General features: G+C 46.3%; 1 protein-coding gene across 5 annotated transcripts in view; it reads left to right on the top strand.

Annotated features, from left to right (window-relative positions):
- The window catches only part of MARCHF3 (membrane associated ring-CH-type finger 3), a 183734-nt gene that overhangs the window by 119207 nt on the left and 42660 nt on the right, over window positions 1–21867 (top strand). For all 5 annotated transcript variants that reach the window (XM_017341020.3, XM_008254970.4, XM_008254964.4 and 2 more), the window contains one exon: window positions 3251–3455. In XM_017341020.3, the coding sequence (XP_017196509.2) occupies window positions 3251–3455 (205 nt within the window). The remainder of the gene's footprint in view (window positions 1–3250; window positions 3456–21867) is intronic.

The raw sequence follows: 21867 nt of genomic DNA, 5'->3' as shown, positions 1-21867 counted from the left end.
AAGAAGGCCTCAGATTTCAGAGGACTGAGCCTAAGTGATTGGATTTGTAGGCAGAACTATTGAAGGGCCTTTCCTGGGGTGCATGCTAATGGCCTGATGGACACATTGTCCAGGGCCCCTTGTTGGGTGAGTCCCTTTTCACAGCTGGGGTCCTCTCCTGTTGTCTTGTCTGCCCCATATGGCCGCCATCCATGGCCCTTCACACACACACGGTCCTGTAAAGTTAGCACTGCTACAGTCTCCCAGCTTTTCCTCCCACAGCATGAACCAAAGCAAGAGTGAAGACTCTGGGCAGTGCAGAGACTGCTCCTTGAGGCTGGCACTTTGTCTTTGGGGGTCTCCTCCTGTGTTCTTGTTCCCCAGCAGCAAATGGGAGCTGCAGGCTGCCAGGCCAGCAGGTGCACCTTGGCTTCTCCAGAATTTCTCAGAATGGGTCAGTGGGACTTTTGACCGGCAAATGTAACTGTGTTTAGGCATCACACTGGACCCCTAGGGTCAGATCTGTCACTCTTGACCCTTAACTACTTACCTCCCTCTGAGTGACTCATCAAACTCTCTGGTCCAGGCACACAGCCATGCACACATCTACAGTGGGTCTACTGGTGACAACCCTGCCTAGACATGGTAGCCCACAGATGTGGACTCACACTCCCCACACCTCTGGTGAGCATTGACCATAGGCCTCTGTTCAGAGCTCATGTGGCCGTCTCAAAGGTAAGAAATAGGAAATAGTTAATAGAATTTGTCCACCTTTCAGAGAACTTCTAGCATTTGGCTAGAACTCAGAACATCATGAGCTGGTGAGCATCACTGGCTCTCTGTGAGTTAAGCCTGGGTCACTTGGGTATGCGCCAGTCCCCCTTGTGGCCATCGTCACCTCCATGGATTAGGAAGAGGAAGCTGTGGTTGAAATGACTGAGGCTCTGAACCCAACTGTGTGTATGTGTGTGCAGATGTGCATGCACGTATACATGTGCATAAATGGGTGTGTGCCATGTTTTCCTGCCATGGAAGCAATGTAAACCAGAAAGTGTCTGAGTCTCTCATGCACATGGCTCCATGTGAATGAAGGAAGCCAGGAATCAAGAGAAGAAAAAAGTCACCTCCAACAGCTTTCTTTTCCCGTCCCTGAGCACAGAAATTAGAGAGTGGACTGAGGTAGGGGAGGTCTTTGGTACAAATATGAGAGAGTCCTTTCTTTTTTTAGCCCCCTTTCAGCTTTTGCTCATTGCCAGGGTTGTTCTTAGAAAGGTGTGTAAGGAACAGTGGTGTTCCCATGGCTGTTTCCATCTGAACCAAAGATGGCCTTGAGGAGGATGATATGGCCTGGGCCTGGACCACTGTCACCTCTGGCAACTGTGGGAGGGCAGGTAGAGAGGATGATTGCAAGTTTGTCACATGTCATAATGACATATTTTAAAATCTAGTGCCTGCCGGCACCGCGGCTCAATAGGCTAATCCTCCACCTAGCGGCGCCGGCACACCGGGTTCTAGTCCCGGTCGGGGCACCGGATTCTGTCCCGGTTGCCCCTCTTCCAGGCCAGCCCTCTGCTGTGGCCAGGGAGTGCAGTGGAGGATGGCCCAAGTGCTTGGGCCCTGCACCCCATGGGAGACCAGGAGAAGCACCTGGCTCCTGGCCCCTGCCATCGGATCAGCACGGTGCGCCGGCCGTGGCGGCCATTGGAGGGTGAACCAACGGCAAAGGAAGACCTTTCTCTCTGTCTCTCTCACTGTCCACTCTGCCTGTCAAAAAAAAAAAAAAAAAAAAAATCTAGTGCCAATGAAAACAGCACAAGTCAGAGAGGGGGTTGGCCTCTCCCACTACACAGCACCCATTGAGAACTGAGCCCTCATAGTCTAATGCATCTATTGGCTACTGGCTTCCACGCTGGGCCATGTTGTTTGATTTTCCTTGCCCTGATGACTGTTGCCAAAAATGACAAAGCTAACATTTTTTTTTTTTTTTTTGGACAGGCAGAGTTAGACAGAGAGAGACAGAGAGAAAGGTTTTCCTTCCATTGGTTCACCCCCCCAAATGGCTGCTACGGCTGGCGCTGTGCCGATCCAAAGCCAGGAGCCAGGTGCTTCCTCCTGGTCTCCCATGTGGGTGCAGGGCCCAAGCACTTGGGCCATCCTCCACTGCCTTCCCAGGCCACAGCTGAGAGCTGTCCTGGAAGAGGGGCAACCGGGACAGAATACGGCGCCCCGACCGGGACTAGTACCCAGAGTACTGGTGCCACAGGCAGAGGATTAGTCTAGTGAGCCACGGTGCCGGCCAGCAAAACTAACATTAACTAGGCATTTCCTGTGTTCATTTTCAAACTTCAAATTTGAGTACCGCTCCTCATCCTCCCAGTCATCATTTAAGGAAGGCACCATTCTTTGCTGCCCATCTTAGGAAGCAAGAGAGTGGGACACAGGGAGGCTAGCACAGAAGTTACTTGCCCACAGTTAGTTGGTTGGGAAGCAGCAGAGCTGGGACAGAGCCCAGGCAGCTGGATTCTGGAGTGCGTACTATGAACCCCTAACCATTCTGTGCTGCACAGAAACCACTGCAGAGTGGTTTCTCCACATTAAATACAGACTCGAGACAGAGACCACCTGGATAAGACGTATTTGTGACTCCCTTCCAGTTTAATGTCTCTGGCATCCCAGAGAGCAGCCTGAAAAATTCAGAGACCATCCTGCACCCAGGCCTGGACTCTGGCTCAGACTGCAGTCCTGCACAGCAGCTTCAGGATTGGTTGCCAGCTCACCTCCTTCCTCTCCTTTTCCTGCCCTATTGAAAGATGAGACAAAAGGAACCTCTGAGTATACAAAATCTTTCCTTGGCCTGGTTCACAAGTTGCAATTTGTCTAGAAACTACAATTGGTGTCATTTCAGAACAATCTCTCTTCTTAATGATAAAGGATGGTTTTTATTTCTTGATTACAGTTTGCCTGAACTACATCTACGTTCAAGGCAAAAATAACGTATTGCTCATTTTCACTCATTCCTGGTCCTGGGCCAAACCTGACCTCTTTGCTATTGGCCTTCTTCTAGTCTTAGTACCGGCAAAAGTAGATGATGGCCTGAGTGCTTCTGAATATCGGAGGCTACTGTCTCCACTGCCAAGGTCAAGTATGAGTCTTGAAACAAGTGTCTGTTCTGAGCAGCTGCTGCTAGGGGGGCCCAAGGACACAGGAGAAAGCCATTTGCATGGTGGTGTTTTCCAGCCAGTGATGAGCTGGTGCCCTTCTTCTCTTGCAGCCCTTTCAATGATCGGCCAATGTGCAGGATCTGCCACGAGGGCAGCAGCCAAGAGGACTTGCTCTCTCCGTGCGAGTGCACAGGGACCTTGGGGACAATTCATCGGAGCTGCCTGGAGCACTGGCTGTCGTCCTCAAACACCAGCTACTGTGAACTCTGCCACTTCAGGTTTGCAGTGGAGCGCAAACCCAGGCCGTTAGTGGAGGTCAGTAAGTGGGGCACGTCCTGAAAACTTAGCTCTAATGAGCAAACGATGTCTGCTTTCATGCTCACAATCACAAACCCGTTGTGGCTTCACTGAAGCACGGCAATAGCTGTGTGTGTGTGTGTGTGTGTGTGCGTGTGTGTGTGTATGTGTGTCTCAGAGAGGTACCAACAGACGACACAAAGTGAGACAGTTTACCAGCTCACTGGGAGCCCAGTAAAAGGATGCCCTCCACAATGGTGGAGCCAAAAAGGAAGAAGTCAGGAGAAGGAAAAAGTGCAAGTCCCTGCAAAGTGGAACAAACAAATCATACACTTTACACTTTGCACAGCATCTGCCCAGCTGAAGCAACAGAAAAATGGGCCTTTGGGTGGCCTGTTCTGAGAGATCTTCATGCATAGCTTAGTGGAGGTACACCCAGCCTGCCTGGAGTCTGTGTCCTGTGACCTTGGATAAGTTACTCCTCCTCTCAGAACTACCCCAGGGATTAAAGGAGCTGATGTTTACAAAACACTTAGAAGAATGCAGGTTCATTCCTATGTGTTTCTGAATCAAGATATCTCTCTCCAGGAAATTTATGCACAAACATTTTTCAGCTAATAACCTAGTACTGAGTTTATTTTCTTAAAGATGATGCTGTTAGCACCCCCCTCCATTAAAATGGCAGGATATTGTGTTTTGTGTTTTAGAACATACACAATTCCTCTTTAGACCGAGGGTCTGGTCTGGTGTTAGCAGAGGAGTTAGAGTGGGAAAATCATTAGGAGCAGGCATTCGGCATAGTGGCTCAGGACACCCAAGTACCATATCAGTGTAAGTGCCTGATCCAAGGCCCAGCTTCTCTGCTTCCCGCTAGTGTGCATTCTGGGAGGCAGCAGATGATGTCTCAAGTGCTTGGGACCCAGCCACCCTCATAGGAGACCCTGAAGGAGTTCACGGCTCCTGGCATTGACCTGGCCCAACCCTGGCTGTTGTGGTCATTTAGGGAGTGACACAGCAGATGTAAGATCTCTGTCTCTCTGTCTCTGCCTTTCACATAAAGTGTGAATAAATAAACATTTGTTTTACAAATAAAAAATCATTAGACTATTTCTGCCTACTTTCTAACCCTGAAATTCTACTAGTCAATTAAAAATTGGATGTTGACAACCACAAGTACTGTAATATATTAGGAGCCAAAGCTAGCTGGAAGGCATCAAGACATGTGTAAAATCTAGACCTACTGGTAGCCTTCTAATTTCAGCAGTAACCCAGTAAAATCCTAGAATTACAACTAGAACTGACACCCAGAAAACCCTTCTTGGAAACCACTTAATAAGCACATGGTGCTGAGGAACTGAAGGCCTTGCAGATTTCTCTCTCTCTCTCCCTCTCTCTCTCTCTCTCTCTCTATCCCGGTTTTGGCCTTGAAAATTTAATGAGGGCCTGCAACCAGGGCCTGTTTTAGCTGTGACTTACTTGCCAGTTGGCACAAGATGTATTTGACTTGCCCCAGTAGACTGTGCTTGCATTAAGATCTGGATCAGGTGACCGCTCCCTTTTAGCCATCTTGCCGCTTGCCATCCACTCTCAGAAATTCCTCTTTGTAGAGTGCCTGTCAGGGATGTGGCCTTGTGCCAGATTCAGTGAGATTTAACATTCCGAAACTTCTCTGTAGAGGGGAGGGGGGCGGAATAGAATAAAACAATAAACAAAGGAGATGGAAATTTCTCAGGCCCAGTGGCAACAATTTAAAAAAATCTACTTCTACTTTCTAGAAACTTTCTGGAATCTTCCCAAGCCGATAGGGAGGCGTCTCCCGGGGAGCTGGCATCCTGGAGGGAGGAAGCCCTGCCAGTGGAAGGCTTTACTTGCACCTCCCTGTTAGAAAGAAGTTTGCTTGGTAAAAATCCAGTGGGTGTGTCCATGATGAGTAACAAAGGAGAGTATGTGTGGCGCACGCATGTCAAACACCTTTGCACTCCTGGGTAAAATGCCAAATATGCTGACTCATCCGAGGAAAATTTTCAAACTCAGAGGGGGTGACATGGCCCCACACACTGGGGTCTTCAGAGTTGCTGATGTCGGTCACAGATTGCAGAGTCCTAGGCAACTATCTCTAAACAAGGAAATGAGTTAAATGACCTTGAGAACAAGTGAGGTGCTCTCAAAGATTTAAGACCTTGCCTACACAACCTTCACCCAAACGGTCACCAGTGGTGAAATTCTCATTGCACAAATGGAATGTGACAAATTTCCGAGTTAATGATGATTGAACAAGTTGAAAGTGAAAGGCAAGCCCTCCCAAGCTGGGGGAGGCCAGCCGTTTGATCATCCAAGGGCAGAATGAACTTGGTGTTTGACCACAAGCAATAAAAAGTTGTCTTTGGTTTCTCAGCTGGAGGACAAATGAGAACCAGGTGCGGGCAGATTGGTAAACAAATGACATTGCTAATTGATGTTTCCCTCCTCTCAAAGGACAGGCTCATTCATAGTAAGCATCACTTCTGGCTGTTTCCACGCAAGACCAACATGCGTCTGTTTTTAGTACCAGCAAAGCCTGCTTATCTGTGTTGAGGAGGACGTATATTGTTAGTGGATTTTGCATTTTTCCTCTTTTAATTGCTTTAATCATTACTTTGTCTACCAGTTGAATCTGCTTTCTCATTAAAGCAAGAAAATTCCATAACATTTCACTTCAAAATCCATGTGATAGCAACAGCTCTTGTTGCTAGAGGAAGCCGTTTAAAAAGTCATTTGTAGATGTTATTTGTACACATCTGCACACTAACCAGAGTTGAGATTACTTTTCACACCTGAGACTTCCGCTTTCCAGTGAACATCTTAGGCTTTGATTGAGCTTCCTGGCCATCCTAAGAACACCTCCTCCTCCCTTCCTGTGCCCGCTGCAACCAGCAGTTGGTTGCTTGTTGCTAACTGATCAGGAACCCAGAACTGCTAGAGATACACAAGGTGCTACACAAAGGAAGATTTCTACTTGTAACAGTGCATTCCAGCTGGTTTTTCTCAGAAGCTCCAAACGAGGCAGCCCCGCCGACTTTGCTGCTGACATCTGTGTGGCCTGGCTCAGTTTCTCTGAGCTTCACCATGGAAAGTGGTGAGAGGTTGCTCCCTCTGCATGACATCTCTTTCAATCTCAGTAAGGTTAGAAGTTCTTATGCAAAATAACCCATTCTACCTTTCAAGCAATGTCCATTGTATGGTATGTAACTGATACATTGATTTTTGTGTATGTCCATCTGTCTACTTACCTACATAGCCAGACTAAACCTTTTAGCCTCTTTTGGTAGATGGACTACAAATTTAGTCCCCTAGGTGTGTTTTGGATGCAAAGGAAGCCGGTAGAGCAAGACCTGGTTCCAGCCCAGGAAAGCTACCACGCTGTCACCTGGTTTAGTTGGACATGGATGAGCTTCCACTGTAGCCCAGTGAATGCAAATGCCATAAGGTCTGTGTCCAGTCATGCAGGGTTTGAAAGCATTTAAGGCCTGTATAGCAAAAAGGAAGAGCAGATGTGCCATCCCTGCATCTCGTCTCTCCACTGTGAGTGCATCTCATGAAGTCTGTGTGGTTGGGGGTTGATGGTGGAACACGTATGGGCTGGCAATTTGTAAGATGAATTATCCTCAAGAATACTGGCCCAGTAGAACATAGTAAATTGATATCCACCAACCATAAAAGGATTCACTGAATGACCAGCCTGGCTGGTTTTATGGTCTTCTTCCTGCTCTTTATAGTTTTCCTCATTTCTCTCTGTAACTTGAACTCTGATACCAGTCTTCTATAACGAAGGGCAAAATACAGCAAACCAATAAAAAATCCATGATTTGCTCCCCCAAGTCTGAGCCCTGACACTAGACTATTGCCATCCTGCGTTTCTCATTAACCAGTTTGCCAAGAAAGCCCACCTCACTAGGTACAGGGCATGCTTACAAAATCATTTTCCAGAGAGGGAATACTTATTTCAAGGCTTGCCTAAGACGTGCATCCACCCTTGTCCAGAAAACTCATGAAGCTGTAGATCAGCTGAACAGTTTTGTGATTAAAATAAAAACCTCCAGGAAACAGAGAAAATCTGGAGGAAAGGCTGTGGGGAATCTGATCTCCCTCTGATCAGGGAGACTTGGTGATTTTTCACAGAAGGGCCGATTAGGTTTCTGGATTCCTGTTCCCTTTACACAAACCCAGCTGATTGATAAGAATTGTCTGAACAATTTAAAAGCTGTTCCCCGTGAGGCAGAGGTTTAACTAAATTGAAACTGAGGATGTTTTCACACATACCCGTTACCCAGAATAATGGGATGTAAAGCTAGGGAGATAAGGATTAAGGATTTTTTTTTTTTTTGAACTCTTCTTTTTTCTTTTTTTTAAGTCACTAGAGGAAAATGGTTTTAAAGTGTGCCTTGGATCCAGCATAATCTTAAGCAACATCGCAGCAAGAAACTACAGCCAGATTAGGGAGAGCCAGGCACAGAGAAATGCTTTGTATCTTGGTACTTGCTACTTAATAGATTCAAGACTTCATTTAACTCTAATACATATAATGTGTATACATATATTTTTAAGTCAAACTTTAAGGGTGACATTTCTGGGCTCTTTTTGGTAGGGTTTCTTTTGATTTTTCATATTCATTTAGGTAGAAACATGAACTTATTTCGGAGCATTGGCGTTCATCGGCAAACTGTTGCAGTATGAGTTAATCGGAGGATGAGCCACAGGGATAAGAACTGGTCCAAGAAACCTCATGGGCATAAGGGCCACCATTCTGTTACTCATAGGAAGGCAATCACACTCCTGTCTTCATCCCCACCCAGGAGCGCAGCCAGTGGGAAGGGTGCCTGGGCCACAGTCACCACAGGGCATGGTGCGTCTTTCTGGTTCAGTGCCTTTTGAACTTGAGGAGTTTGAATGGCTCTGGGTGGGACATGTGGTCCCCATTTCCTCTGGCCTCACCTTTGACACACACACAAGCACACCCACGCACACACAGTTCTCTTCACTGCCTCGTGTTGCCTGCCTCCCGTGTACATTTGAGATCCCAGGAGTGGGCAGTTTCTCTCACCTTGAAATGGCTCTCCAATACTAAGTGCATTTCCTTCTGCAGCACTTCTTTGAGAGTATTACAGACTGAACCTCATTGTCTCGTTCATGTGGCCCCCACCTTACAAGGGAGCTGAAACGGTTGGTTCAGAGTCACATGGCAAATGGGCCTGTGAGAGGCAGTGTGCCAGCGTGGTGCACTGTTGTAATTCCTCATCTTAAGTATGCTTTGGTGTTGGCCAGGCAGTCCCTTGACTTGTGACAGGGTGGCTGAGTGGGCCTACCCTCAGACCACCCCGCCTGCATGTGGGCGGTGGCACCGTCCTTTGTGCCAGCCCTTGAGATGACATGTTTGATGCTGAGTCCCAGCAATGCCTGAACCTGCGGTTGTTTAGTCTTGAATTTTTGTCTTGTTTTTGGTGGCTAATTTGGCAGTTGCTTCGTTACTTAAAGCTTAGTTACAAGAAAGCTGTTTTAAGGTATCTATTAAATTCACAGCTTGCTTCATTAAAAATCAATTCATTAAAAAAGCAAGCCAACCGAAGTGTTCACATGGCCACACCAGATGGAAGTGAGCTAACTGTTTGGAGCCTGTTTCCAGCCCATCCTCTGCTGGTGCAAGATTCATTTGGAGGGAAAATCTACTTCCATGCATAAAAAGAATTTCATGAGCAGACTCTATTATTTTAAATTGTGCTGACACTTGCAGTGAACTTGGGTTGAAATCCACATTCTCAAGGGCACCTCTTTGCTTGTGAGTAGCTGCTCCTTCTCCCTATCTGAGGACTTCTGTGGGCAGAGACACAAAACACCATGAACCCTTGCGCACTTTTTAATGTTAATTTTCCTATGCTTTAAAATATTCAGAGGTGAACCAAGAATAACACAACAAACAGGTGTGTATCCACTACCCAGAATTAACAGATGCTGGCATTTTACGAATGACGTGGCTTTCAAAGCAGCAGCCTCTCAGGGCCAGAGCGAAATGTCTTCACTGACTGGTCCTTAGGTATCCTCACTAGGAGAGGAAATTCAGCCAGGTTTTCCTTAAGCACATCTGGGCTGAGAATAAGAGAAAGTCAACAAAATGAGACAGATAATCTTGAAAGATTCCAGAGCCTTTTAGCCAACGCCAAATGTTAGAACAAATAGAATAGTGAGTGGGTTCACGTCTCCTGAGTTCAAGGTTATTCCGTAGCAGCTGGGTGGTGGAAGTGACGGTGTTCCTGGACCACTGAAGGGAGAGTGCCGTAAGCAGGGTCAGAGAGGAGCCACAAAGGGTCACTAAGTGACTCCAGCTGGGAGTCGTCTTCCTCCTGAGTCCTGCTGAAATGACAAGGCACAGCTAATTCCCAGGAGTGGTCCTGGACGGCTTCAGGTGGAACCAAAGGGAGCCGCAGGTTGCAGAAGCCCAGATGCAGATCTCAGGGGCGGGGCTGCAGAGCATGCAGTGCTGCTCCCTGCTGAGGCTGCCCCAGCCCTCCTGTGCCGCCTCAGTTTTAGAGTTAGGAACCGACTTCAGATCCACAGAGAGTGCACAGTTTGAGGTAAATAACGCTGTGAAATATCATGAGTGGAACAGACTCATGGTTAAAGCTGCCTAACAATCAGTCGCATACAAATGAGCAGAATGGAGCGATATCTTGGATTAGGCAATGGGAGACCAGTGCATCTTTATTCTCTGGGTGCTGCCTGCTGCGCCCACGTGTGCTAAGAACTTCCTTTTCCAGACGAGGCATGGACTTTGACTCTAATCCACTGGCCTTAATTTATTTTGGGTCATCTCTTTTTATCTTTAACTTGTTCACACCCAAAAAGTTTTTTCTTCTTAAATGACTCTTACCTGTTTCCTAGATAGAGGGAAGAGATTTCATGCTGTATAGTTTATATGATCATCTCATTTCTGTGTTCAGCTATTCCTATCATAGCAAAGGTGCTTTCCCATCTTGTAGATAAGCTGTGACTCGGGCATGATGTCAGTCTTCAGAGATCTTAAATATTTTCAGTCTCAGGCTGCCAAGTGGAGAAGGCAGAATCCAAAGTCCACATTCCTCGCACCATACCTGGCATTGTGGCCCATTAGAGCTATCATAACCAAATATCATAAACTGGGTGGCTTAGAAACAACAGACTACTTCCCACCGTTCTGGAAGGGGGGAAATCCAAGATCAGGGTGTCAGTCTGACCAGGTTCTTGTAGGGTCCTCTTGCATGTTGTACACTGCCAGCTTCTCTCTTTCCTCACGGGGCACTGATTCCCGTCATGAGGGCTCCATCCTCATGACCTAATCACTTCCCAAAGAGCCCTGCCTCCTAACACCATCACCTTGACGGTTAGGATCCATGTATGAATTTGATGAATTTGAGAGACAGAAACATTCAGACCAGAGCACATGGTTCTTCCTGGCTCTAAAGTACTTCCCTTTACTCATTGACACACCTGGGCACACCTGCAGCTGATGGCTTCTTTACCAATACCCAGCCATTCCAAGGGACTAAGTATACCACTGAAGGCAGAGGATAAGAAAAACTGTGAAATCCCTGCTCTCCTTTTGACATTGAGTTTGTCTACTGAACCCAGAGGTGTTAGGGAGGAGGGGAGGATAGACAGGCAGCTCACAGAGGGCCTATAGAATGGTGAAATTACTGTCTACTCCATACAACAGCACAGTGGTGGATCCATGTCACACATTTGTCCAAACCCACAGAGTGCACAGCACCCAGGGTGAGTCTTCATGGAAGCTGTGGACTTTGGATCACAAAGATATATAAGGATCATTCGTTGTAACAATTGTACCTCTGTGGTGAGGGATGTTGACAGGGAAGGGGAGGGACAGAGTACATGGGCCCTCCCTTGTGCTTGTCATTCAGTTTTGCTGTGAACCAAAAACTACTCTAAAAATATCAAGTCTGTCTTAAAAGGAGGGGAGGTGGGCATTGTGGCATAGTAGGTTAAGCTTCTGCCTGCAGCACCAGTATCCTATATGGGTACTGGTTCATGCTCTTCCTCTGATCCAGCTCTCTGCTGTGGCCTGGGAAAGCAGTAGAAGATGGCCCAAGTGCTTGGGCCCCTGCACCCATGTGGGAGACCTGGAAGAAGATCCTGGCTCCTGGCTTTGGATGGGTCCAGCTTCAGCTGTTGTGGCCACTTGGGAAGGGAGCCAGCAGATGAAAGACACTTCTCCCTCCTCTCCCTTTCTATGTCTGTAACTCTATCTCTCAAATAAATAAATAAATAAAATCTTTAACAAAAAAAAAATAGTCCAAGCTGTGCCAGATTCAGTGCTGCGATAGCAGTGAGGCCCTTTCTTCTCTGTGTCTTTGTAGACTCCAGTCTGGTTGGGAGGCAAAGCTTTTTGATGACACCATCCTGTCAGATGCCAGAAAATCATTCTTAGTTTCCAGGGGCCTTTACATAGCCTTTCTTTTTCTCTTTTCTAGTTACTCTTTCTCTGCATTTCATGTCTTCCTTTCACCTAGTCATGATGTTACCAGTTTTCCCTGAGGTTTCTCCTAAGGAAGAGGTGTTATTAGGAAGCCTGGTATAGTCAAAATGGTTAAGAGCCTGTCCCCTCTTTCATGTGTGATTGTGAAGGTCAAGGGCAGGGTGGCCGTCCACAGTGTCATACACACTTCCTTAAAGATGACCATCGAGGGGATTCAGATTGGTACCTGTTCTGCAACCCACGAAGACATCACTGGTTTTCTCAAATTATTTGCTTTACTTTTTTTTACAGGCACAACAGATTTGGGTTAAAATTTAAAAAAAGAAAAAAGACCCCTATAAGGTCTTTGGGGCTTCAGGGTTTGCTTTCCTCCTCCATTTTTCGCTGAACGTAGATTTCTGTGCCAAACCTCCTCGGTACCTATTTCCATTCTTGGAGAATTAGGGGCCCTGTGAGATTGTCTGACTGTTTGCACTCCATTGTTAGGAAGTTAGAGGGATAGAACTACCCTGTGCTGGAAGGTTATGTTGTGCTTATATAACACTGAAGATTTTAGTTTGGAGTCCTGAAAACCAGGTTTATTTTCTTAGATGGGCCATTTGTGAAAATGCATAAAGATCTGTTTGTGAAGGCGGAGGTTAGATTAAAAGAAGATGACAAAGTATTTTCTACTCGGTATTTTATCACGGTTCAGCTACAGGGATGCTGTGAGGTTCAGTATCTTTGAGGGCTCCAAGGGGAAATGGCTAGTATAGCTTATGGGTCATGCTGAGCTGGAGAAGCAGAGGGAATGTTATAAAATAGAATTTATAGGCATTTAAGGGCTTCTATCTGGGAAAAATCAGTAAAAGTGGAAGTGTGGGGAAAACGTTCACCACCCTAGGAAGTAAGACAGCCCTTCCCGACAGCCCACCTCCTTCCCGTCCTGCTCTTTGCATTGTGCACCTTCCAGGTGGGGGAAGGCAACATGAGAGATAGAAATAATAAATGGCTCTAATATTTTTTTCTAAACGCTGGCACATCTGCCTAAAATCTATGACTTCAGTGCCGAAACCCAGAAGTCATTCATTTATCAAAATACACACGTTTTCAACTGTTTGTAAGACATACCTGATAGATATGTGAAAAATCACCCTGTTAGATGAAGACATGGTGAGGCGAGAGGAAATACCTAAGATACATAAAATACCTAAAATACATAAGAGAATTTATGCAGGAGGCAGGGTTTCTTTAGGGAAATCTACAGGACACTTCAGATTAAAAAAAGCAGATATTTTAACAGCTTTATTGAGATGTAACTCACAAGCCATCAATGCACCATTTAATGTTTACAACTAGGTGGCTTTTAGTACATCCAGGAAGTGATGGCACCATCACCACTCAATTTTAGAACATTGTCATCACCCCAAAAGAAACCTCACACACCTCGGCTTCATTCTCTCATGCTTCCACCCTGACCCTGCCCCGGCACTCAGCAGCCAGCAATGTAATTTGCATCTCTCTGAATTTGCCTGTTCTGTGCACTTCCTATAAATGGAATCCTACAGTACATGGTCCTTTGTGATTGGCTTCCTTCACTTGACAATCCGGTCTCAGATTTTATAGAAAATATGTCTTATCCTTCCTTGCTATGGTGTGCTTTTTAGTTCTGATTCTTTCTCTGTATCCACCTTAGTACTCACATGCACACCTCACATACCCCTGCCTAGAGCTTCAGCCTGGGCCCCTGCTCTAGGCACCTCCATGCTTCCCACTTGTAGGTAGCACCATCTCAGTTTGAGAAATAAGGATATTGGCACAGAGATGTCAATGGCTTCTCTCCCTGGCAAGTGTGGCTGTCTCCCTATCACAGTTTGTAAGGAAGCCTTGTTCATTTTTTAGTCTCTTATTTTATGGAAATCATTTGTACATCGATTTTTTTTTTTATGTTTTCTGAATCTTTGCCAGCCTTGGTCAGAAAGAGTCTGTTCTTTCCTTCAAGCCCATTAATTTAGTCGGTTGCTTTTTTGATTGTGCTGACCGTATGTCATCTAAATGACATATATGTTTTTAGATGCCACAATCTGTGCCCTAGGTTGATTATTTTTGTTTTATGGAAAGGAGTGGTCAGAGTCTCAGGAGAAATAATGGTTCTTTGAAATCCTCAAACCTTGGTTGGTTCAGACCAAAGGAGAGTCTTAAGACAGTTTAGGGAAATGTTGGAACAGTGCTTCTTGCCCTTTCATGGGATATATTTGGGAACCTGATAAAAGATTGCACTCTCTCCCCTGAGATGCACAAATGTCCAGTGTTTAAGTATCATTTCAAAGAGGTCGTGGGTTCTCTGAAGTCATATACTCGTCAAGGACCCTTCACAGAGCTGCTTAAGCTACATGGGAACCAGCAGGGATTTAGCAAAAGTGTCTCCTGTACCCTTAAAATGTCTTGCTTGTGAGAAGTAAAAGCAGCTGTACATTCTCCCTTCCTCAAGAGGGCCACATCCTATGTCCATATACAGCCGTGCCTGTGAGCTGCTGGTCCTAAAGGGAGAGCTGGTGACGATCGTGCACATGTAGAGACCCGGTTGCTCATCACCTTATGTCCTCCATGGTACAGCAGGGGTGGGGCGGCAGGGTGCATGTCTCAGGATCACTCAGGCTAAAATTGTGTGTCTCCCTGCTGGAACAGGGCCTTCCCCCAGAAGCAGCTGTGGTCAGGCAGCCGGCCCCTGCTGTGAATGCCTCTCCCTGATGTCACGACCTCCTGTCACTTGAGCAGTCACCCCTACCCCAGGAGAATGTCTTCTGTGAGGACAACACTATGAGTTTTGTAGCTAAGTGGTCTCCAGTGAACGTCATAAGGAACTAAAGCCATCAAAATGGAAAGCGTCAACCTTCCGTCCGGCACAGTGGCCTGTCTTCACCAGGTCTTCTGTTACTCTGGGCACCACCCTGATGAGGGATATCCAGAAAGGGCAGACATGTGTGGAGACCTGGAGAGACTGTAGGGGCCTTTGATCTCGAGATGAGGTCAGTGAGAGGCGTGTCCATGAACCTGGAGTGCATAGCACGTTCCCAATTACCTGAGTGATGGGGCCCCTCTGAAATCACAGCACCAGCACCACTGCTCATGAACATGAGCCACGGCCTCAGGTGCAACCCCGAGAGGTACCAGGCCCGCTGGTTGCTAGGTTATATGTGCTGTCAGCCAAGTCAGCCAGGCCCTCCCACGTGTCGGGGGCCTTTTTGGCAGCAAATCTTTGGACTGTAGGAACCATGAACCAAAAAGTCCCCCTATTCTCATGACCCTTCCTTCTAACAAATTTCCTCCTTTTCCAAAATGTTCCCACTCTTGTTAGGTTGGGAGTGCGTGGTGAGGATATGTCCCCGTCCTCCATTTATGCGTGTGTTGTATTTCACTGAAATCCCTCCACCACATCCTGCATGGGCACTCACACTCTCACCGCATGAGGGACACAGGTTTCTGAAGTGTGGTTCCGGTCTGGATTTCTTTGCCTCTCCATCTATTCCTTTGAACACCTCTGTCGATCAGAATAGGAACTTATTATGCACGTTTGTGTTGCCCTATTCTCACCTTTTGTCCAGTGCTCCAACTGGGGCTCTTACTTGGTACACTGTCCTGGTACCTTTTGTCCGTGATCCTGCACTTCTAGTGGAAGGAGTTACTCACACGTTCAGACACCGTGCTCCCGCAGCATGAATGATGGTGACCTCACAGTGTAGAGGGGTCAAGGACAGTGAGAGCCAAGGTGAGGCCGGATCCTGGGAATAGGAGCTGCCATGTGTGTTCCTAAAACGAAAACGCTGCACAGTAGGAATCCTTTGTTCCCCAGATAATAAGGCCTATTTGGGACCCTGTGCTTTTTTTTTTTTTTTTTTTTTTGACAGGCAGAGTGGACAGTGAGAGAGAGGGACAGAGAGAAAGGTCTTCCTTTTGCCATTGGTTCACTCTCCAATGGCCGCCACAGACGGCACTCCGCGCTGATCCGATGGCAGGAGCCAGGTACTTATCCTGGTCTCCCATGGGGTGCAGGGCCCAAACACTTGGACCATCCTCCACTGAGAGCTGGCCTGGAAGAGGGGCAACCGGGACAGAATCCAGCGCCCCTACCGGGACTAGAACCTGGGGTGCTGGCGCCGCTAGGTGGAGGATTAGCCTAGTGAGCCGCGGCGCTGGCCCGGGACCCTGTGCTTTTTAATATCAGTTTCTTTGAGAAATTTCTGTCTTCTTCTCTGTCCCCCCTTGGTTTATCTCCTTATGTTTCTATCTCTACACTGATCCACACATGGCACATAATTCTGCAGTGTTTTCTCACAGAGCAGAGACAAGCAGCCTCTATTTGGCTGTGAGCATGTGTACATGGTCGTGATCTAAAATAGAGTAATGGTTCCCATTCTGCTGATATCTGAGGTTGCAACTGGCTAAGTGAAATTATTTTGTCATATAATCCTACTGTGTTACTAATTCAATTTTTGGAAAATTTCGATCCATTGGTATGAGTGTGTGTAGTGTTTATTCAAATGATGCTGGAGGCAAATGATAATGTCCCAGACACAAATTTAGTATTCATATGCATTATAGCCCATTCATTGATTTGTTGGACTAAATCCTCTAGAGTTTTTTGATTATGACTTAAACTTCAACCAAATAGAGCTGTGAATGCCAGAATAACTGCCCCACATATATATGTAACAGAAAACTACTGTGTTAGATCAGAAGATTCCAGGTAAACGTTCTTATGAGTGTGTGCAAATGGCCTTATTATATATTTCATTTCTATTCATTTGATATCTACCCAGAACTATCCTCTGGTTTGGGAAGATTTGTTTGTCTTCAGAATGTTCACAGAAATGTGTATTGTTTAAAAAAAATGCATATATTTCCAAAAAATTTCATACCAAAATAAGTGTATTTTTAAATTAAGTTTTCCTGTAAACTTTTTGAAGTACCTTCGTATGTATCAAGCACAGGTGAGATATTCTGGGAAAGGGGATGTGCCTGCAGCCAAGCCAGGAGAACGTCCAGTGCTGAGTGAGCCTCCCTGCTGGAGAGGAAGACAAAGAATAAGCCCGTGAATGAATGAGCAAACTGGGATGGGGGTCAGAGTCCCCTGGAGCAGGTTGTCTGGTCCAGAATGGGGAGGAGCAGAGTGTGCGCGTGTGGTGGTTTGTGAAGGCCACCTGCAGAAGTGCCGCTCAAGCAGAACTGGGACCCAGGGGAAGGAACCCCGCAGGGAACAGACGTTGTGGAAGCTCTGAGGAAGGAAGCAACTCTGTTTCTAAAACAGGATGAAACCCTGCAAGCTTTGTGTGAGAAAGCACGGGTGATCGATTTGCAGTGCTGAAGCTTTTCTGCCACTGGCCCTTTTTGAGTCTGAAAACCTGCGATCTCTTCTGAGAATCGTGTGTGTGTGTGACCGTGCAAGATAAAGTGCATAGGAACAAAAAAAGGAAGCCAAGTACATGGATACAGTTATCAAAATATTTAAAAGACTCTTGTAATATAAAACAGATGGGCTTCTTTTTTAACTCATTGTTCTGGCAGTGCTAATAACTAACTTTGGAATAGCAATATTTCAGGACATCGCTTAACAGTTGTAACACAATACAAAATACCTGTGACGTCTGCTGGTGCCTTTGAGATTTTCTGCATAATTCAGTAGAATGCTCAATTCCCAGTAGAGGTTGTGGGGGCTGGGAAAATTGATGTGCCTATTTTTTCCATCCAGCATCACAGGTCCCATGAATCTCTATCCATGGACCAAACACCAGAGTAAAATTATGTAAGGCTTAGGAGTTTTAAGCAAAAGTGATGGATGTGATCTTGGTGCTGTAAAGAAACTGGGTTCTGGGGTAACAGAAATGGGAGAGAAGAAAGGATGCTAAGCCTCCGTTCAGGTTAAAGACAGGGGCCTGGAAAAGATCAGTGGCCCCAGAAAGAGAGGTGGACACATGAGGGTACCTGGGAAAGTGTGTGGATGTGGAATTGAGAGGTTTGTTTTGCTATGAAAATGTTTTCTAATCTATGTATAGTTTTTTGTAGTTTTTCCACAAACATTTTTAAATTTTGCTGCACTTTTTATTTCTTGATAATTTTTAAATTTTTTAAGTTTATTTGCACTTTATTTGAGGCACAGAGAAAATTCCCCATCTGTTCATTCACTTCCCAAATGCCTGCAGCAGTCAGGGCTGGGCCAAGCTGAAGCCAGGAGGCTGGAGTTTAAGCTGAGTCCCCCTTGTGGGTGGCAAGAACTCAGAAACTTGAGTCATCACTTGCTCCCTCCCGGGTACACATCAGCGAGAAGCTAGATGGAAAGCAGAGGAGCTGGCGCTTGAACGAGGCAGTCAGCTGATATAAGATGTTGGCACCCAGTTAGCAACTTAACTGCTGTGCCAAACGCCTACCCTGTGAACTTTTTGAAGGCCCCTTGTGTTTAGGGTGTATTCCAAAAGGACTGATAGGACTTGCTGATAGATTGGATGTAGGACCTAAAGAATGAAGAAAGGGAGAAATAAAGTTGGTGCTGAGCTTGTGTGCAAGAGCCACCACGTCTTAGCACTGCCTGGTGCTTGGTGGGCCCGCCTGGCAGGGAAGGGGGTTGTGAGAGATCGTGGGTAGTAGGCGGTGAATCCACTGTTCCTCCATGAACCTTGTGAAACTGAGATGTTTATTGCACAAGTGGAGAGACGCCAAGTAGGCGAGTGATGCACCTTTAGTTAGGGCTAACATTTCAGCACGTGTGGGACTTGAGAGTTCTGTGGCGCGGTCTGACACCAGAGAGGGTCCCTGAGCACCTCCGCAGAGCTGGGCCTTCCTCACTGCACAGGCAGACTCACACAAAGGGGGGAGAGAACGTGACAAAGGTCACGCAGCATTTGGGGGAACAAACTCAGGGAACAGCTGGAAACTGTTCCATCTCCTGCTTGGCACTACTCTGTCTTTATCTGTGGCAAGAAGGAGCAAAATTTTGGAAGAAGGTTTTATGTGGTTCAAAATGAAGCTGAAGGAAAGAGTTGAAAGAGAATTAGGCTGGGAATTTGAAATCCCGGCTCTTCCACCATGGACCCTTGGCCTCACTGTGCCAGTGTGTCCTAATCCAAATGGGAAGGATACCACCTGGTGACATTCATTCAGTAAAAATACCTGGCACACAGTAGGCATGGACTAGGGTGAATTAGACTCATCCAATCTTTTTAAAGATGTATTTACTTATTTGAATGGCAAGAGTTACAGAGACAGGGAGAGATCTTCCATCTGCTGGTTCACCCCTGCTTTTGGCGACTACATCTGAGAGTGGGCCAGGTCAAAGCCAAGAGCCTAGAGCTCCATCCCGGTCTCCCAGATGGGTGTGGGGGTCCAAGGACTTGGTCCATCCTGTGCTGCTTTCCCAGACATATTAGCAAGGAGCTGGATTGGAAGTAGAGCAGCCAGGACTTGAACCAGCATCCATATGGGATGCCAGTCGCAGATGGCAGCTTAACTTGTTGTACCACAATGCTGGCCCCTAATTTTTTTAAGAGTTGTTTATTTGAGTTATATAATCTTAAATGGACATTTGGTATTATATATTTTATGAAAAATTTTAAGGTAGTCTTCTTTGAGGGGAAAAAATAGTGATTGAGACTAAAATATTACAAAGGACTTTAAATAATTTCCTGATTTTCTTGTTCTATTTCATAACCTGTAGAAGAAAATAGGTAGTATTACATGACTGTTTACACCTTAGGAAAAACACTCAATAGAAATTACAAGTTTTTCACATTATAGAAACAAAATAATGTGTGCACATTTTGCTTGGAAAACATAAAAAATAAAACAGTATCTAAAGAATGCTATCTCTAACAAAAGCAGTGAACTTGAAGATTTGGTGTTTACACACCAACGAAAATTTTCCTTTCCAATCAATCTAATTCATGTAACTAACACTATATGATCATTTCTAGGCTTGGGCATTTTGGCACAGCAGCTTAAGCTGCCAGTTGCAAAACCTGCATCCCATATTAGGTGCCAGTTCGAGTCCCAGCTACTCCACTTCTGATCCATCTTCCTTCTAATGCATCCTGGAAGACAGCAGGTGTTGGCTGAAGTTCTGGGGCACCCCACACACACATGGAAAACCAGAGTGGAGTTCTAGGCTCCTGGCTATTGCAAACATTTGGGGAGGGAACCGGCAGATTGAAAACCTCTCTCTTTCTCTCTGTATTGCTCTGCCTTTCCAATGGATGAAAATAAATAAATAAACTCTTTTTTTAAAGATAATTTCCAGTCAGGGTCACTGGCAGCCCAGCTGTTTATCAGTTCATTTTTATTAAGCAACTACTGTATTTAGTACCATTTTAGATCAGTGCATACAAGAATAAACAAGAACGAAGTCCCTGCTGTCATTAAAGTGATTGGTGATAAATGAGCAAGTAAACAAACAAATAAATAAATAAATAAATAAATATCTTCATTTCTGAGAATACTTGTGCTACATAGAAATTATAGCTGGTGGCCGGCGCTGCGGCTCAATAGGCTAATCCTCCACCTGCAGCACCGGCACACCGGGTTCTAGTCCCGGTTGGGGCGCCGGATTCTGTTCCGGTCGCTCCTCTTCCAGTCCAGCTCTCTGCTGTGGCCCGGGAGTGCAGTGGAGGATGGCCCAAGTCCTTGGGCCCTGCACCCGCGTGGGAGACCAGGAGAAGCACTTGGCTCCTGGCTTTGGATTGGCGTGGTGCGCCGGCCGCAGCAGCCATTGGGGGGTGAACCAACAGAAAAAGGAAGACCTTTCTCTCTGTCTCTCTCTCTCACTGTCCATTCTGTCTGTCAAAGAAAGAAAGAAAGAAAGGAGGGAAGGAGGGGAGGGGAGGGGAGGAAAAGATAGCTGGTAATGTTCACAAGTGCAAAGAGTGTTTTCAGTGAGAGGGTGGCATTTGAGTTGAGACCTAAATGCAGACCTGCAGGAATCCAGGCAGAGCCTGTTCCCTCCGTGAGAAGAGTCGCATGTAAAGATTGAAAATGAAGGAGAGAGCGTAGGAGACCTGGTCAGAGAGGCAGGAAGGGGGGAGATCAGACCATATGGTCCCAGGTAGTTTGGCCTTTAACCATTAGTTATTAGTGAAGAAACAACATGATCTGGTTTGTGTTTCTAGAAGTCCACTGTGTTGTGTGGTGACTGGACTCTGGAGTGGCTACAGCAGAAGCAGGGAGGCTGTTGCCTCAAGTGGGAGCTGATGGGGCCCACACTTGGATGGAGGCAGTGGGAGTGCAGAGGTCAGATGCCAGGTGTATGTTGAGGGCAGTGCCAGTAACACCTACTGAAAGGTCAGATATATGGGGGGTAAAACCCAGAAAGGATGAGGATGCCTGAGACTGGGTGGAGGGGTTGTCATTCACGGATATGGAGAAGACTTGGGGAAGGGGTGTAGGGGGTGCTGGGTCAAGAGCTCTGTTGGCAGATTGACTTGTATGCTCATGCTCAAAGTGGAGATGTTTAGTGCATTGTTGAAGGTGCCTGTCTGGAGCTGTGGACCATGGCCAAGAAGCTGAGACGCTCCCCTTGCTTCAAGCTGGGCTTAACGGAGACAGCCAGCAAGCATCTCTTTAGGTCCCCTCGAGTCAGGATTTCCTTCTATGTGACTTCCACTCTCCTGGAAACTGACAGGGTGTGGACTTCAGGAACTTAAAACATCAACAGGAGCTTGCTTTAGTTTTCTGCTTTGTCTCAAGTTAACTGAAAAGCTTGTTTTCAGGTTTTGTCTTTAGCTGTCAATCACGTAGAGGACCTGCACGTACCCTGTAATCTTGACACCACCCCATCATGTCCCTGCTCCCCAGGAGGAGAGACATTTCATTGTAGAAGATGTTGGGCTTCCGTAATCAGACCTGTGTCCAAAAAGACAAGCACTTGGTTAATAACTCTGCCAAGTGCTGGGTTAACAGGACACC

The sequence above is a fragment of the Oryctolagus cuniculus genome, chromosome 6, assembly GCF_964237555.1.
Source record: "Oryctolagus cuniculus chromosome 6, mOryCun1.1, whole genome shotgun sequence".
NCBI classification, from domain to species: domain Eukaryota; kingdom Metazoa; phylum Chordata; class Mammalia; order Lagomorpha; family Leporidae; genus Oryctolagus; species Oryctolagus cuniculus.
Note: the sequence above shows the minus strand (reverse complement) of the source record. Positions and strands in the feature narration are given on the sequence as shown.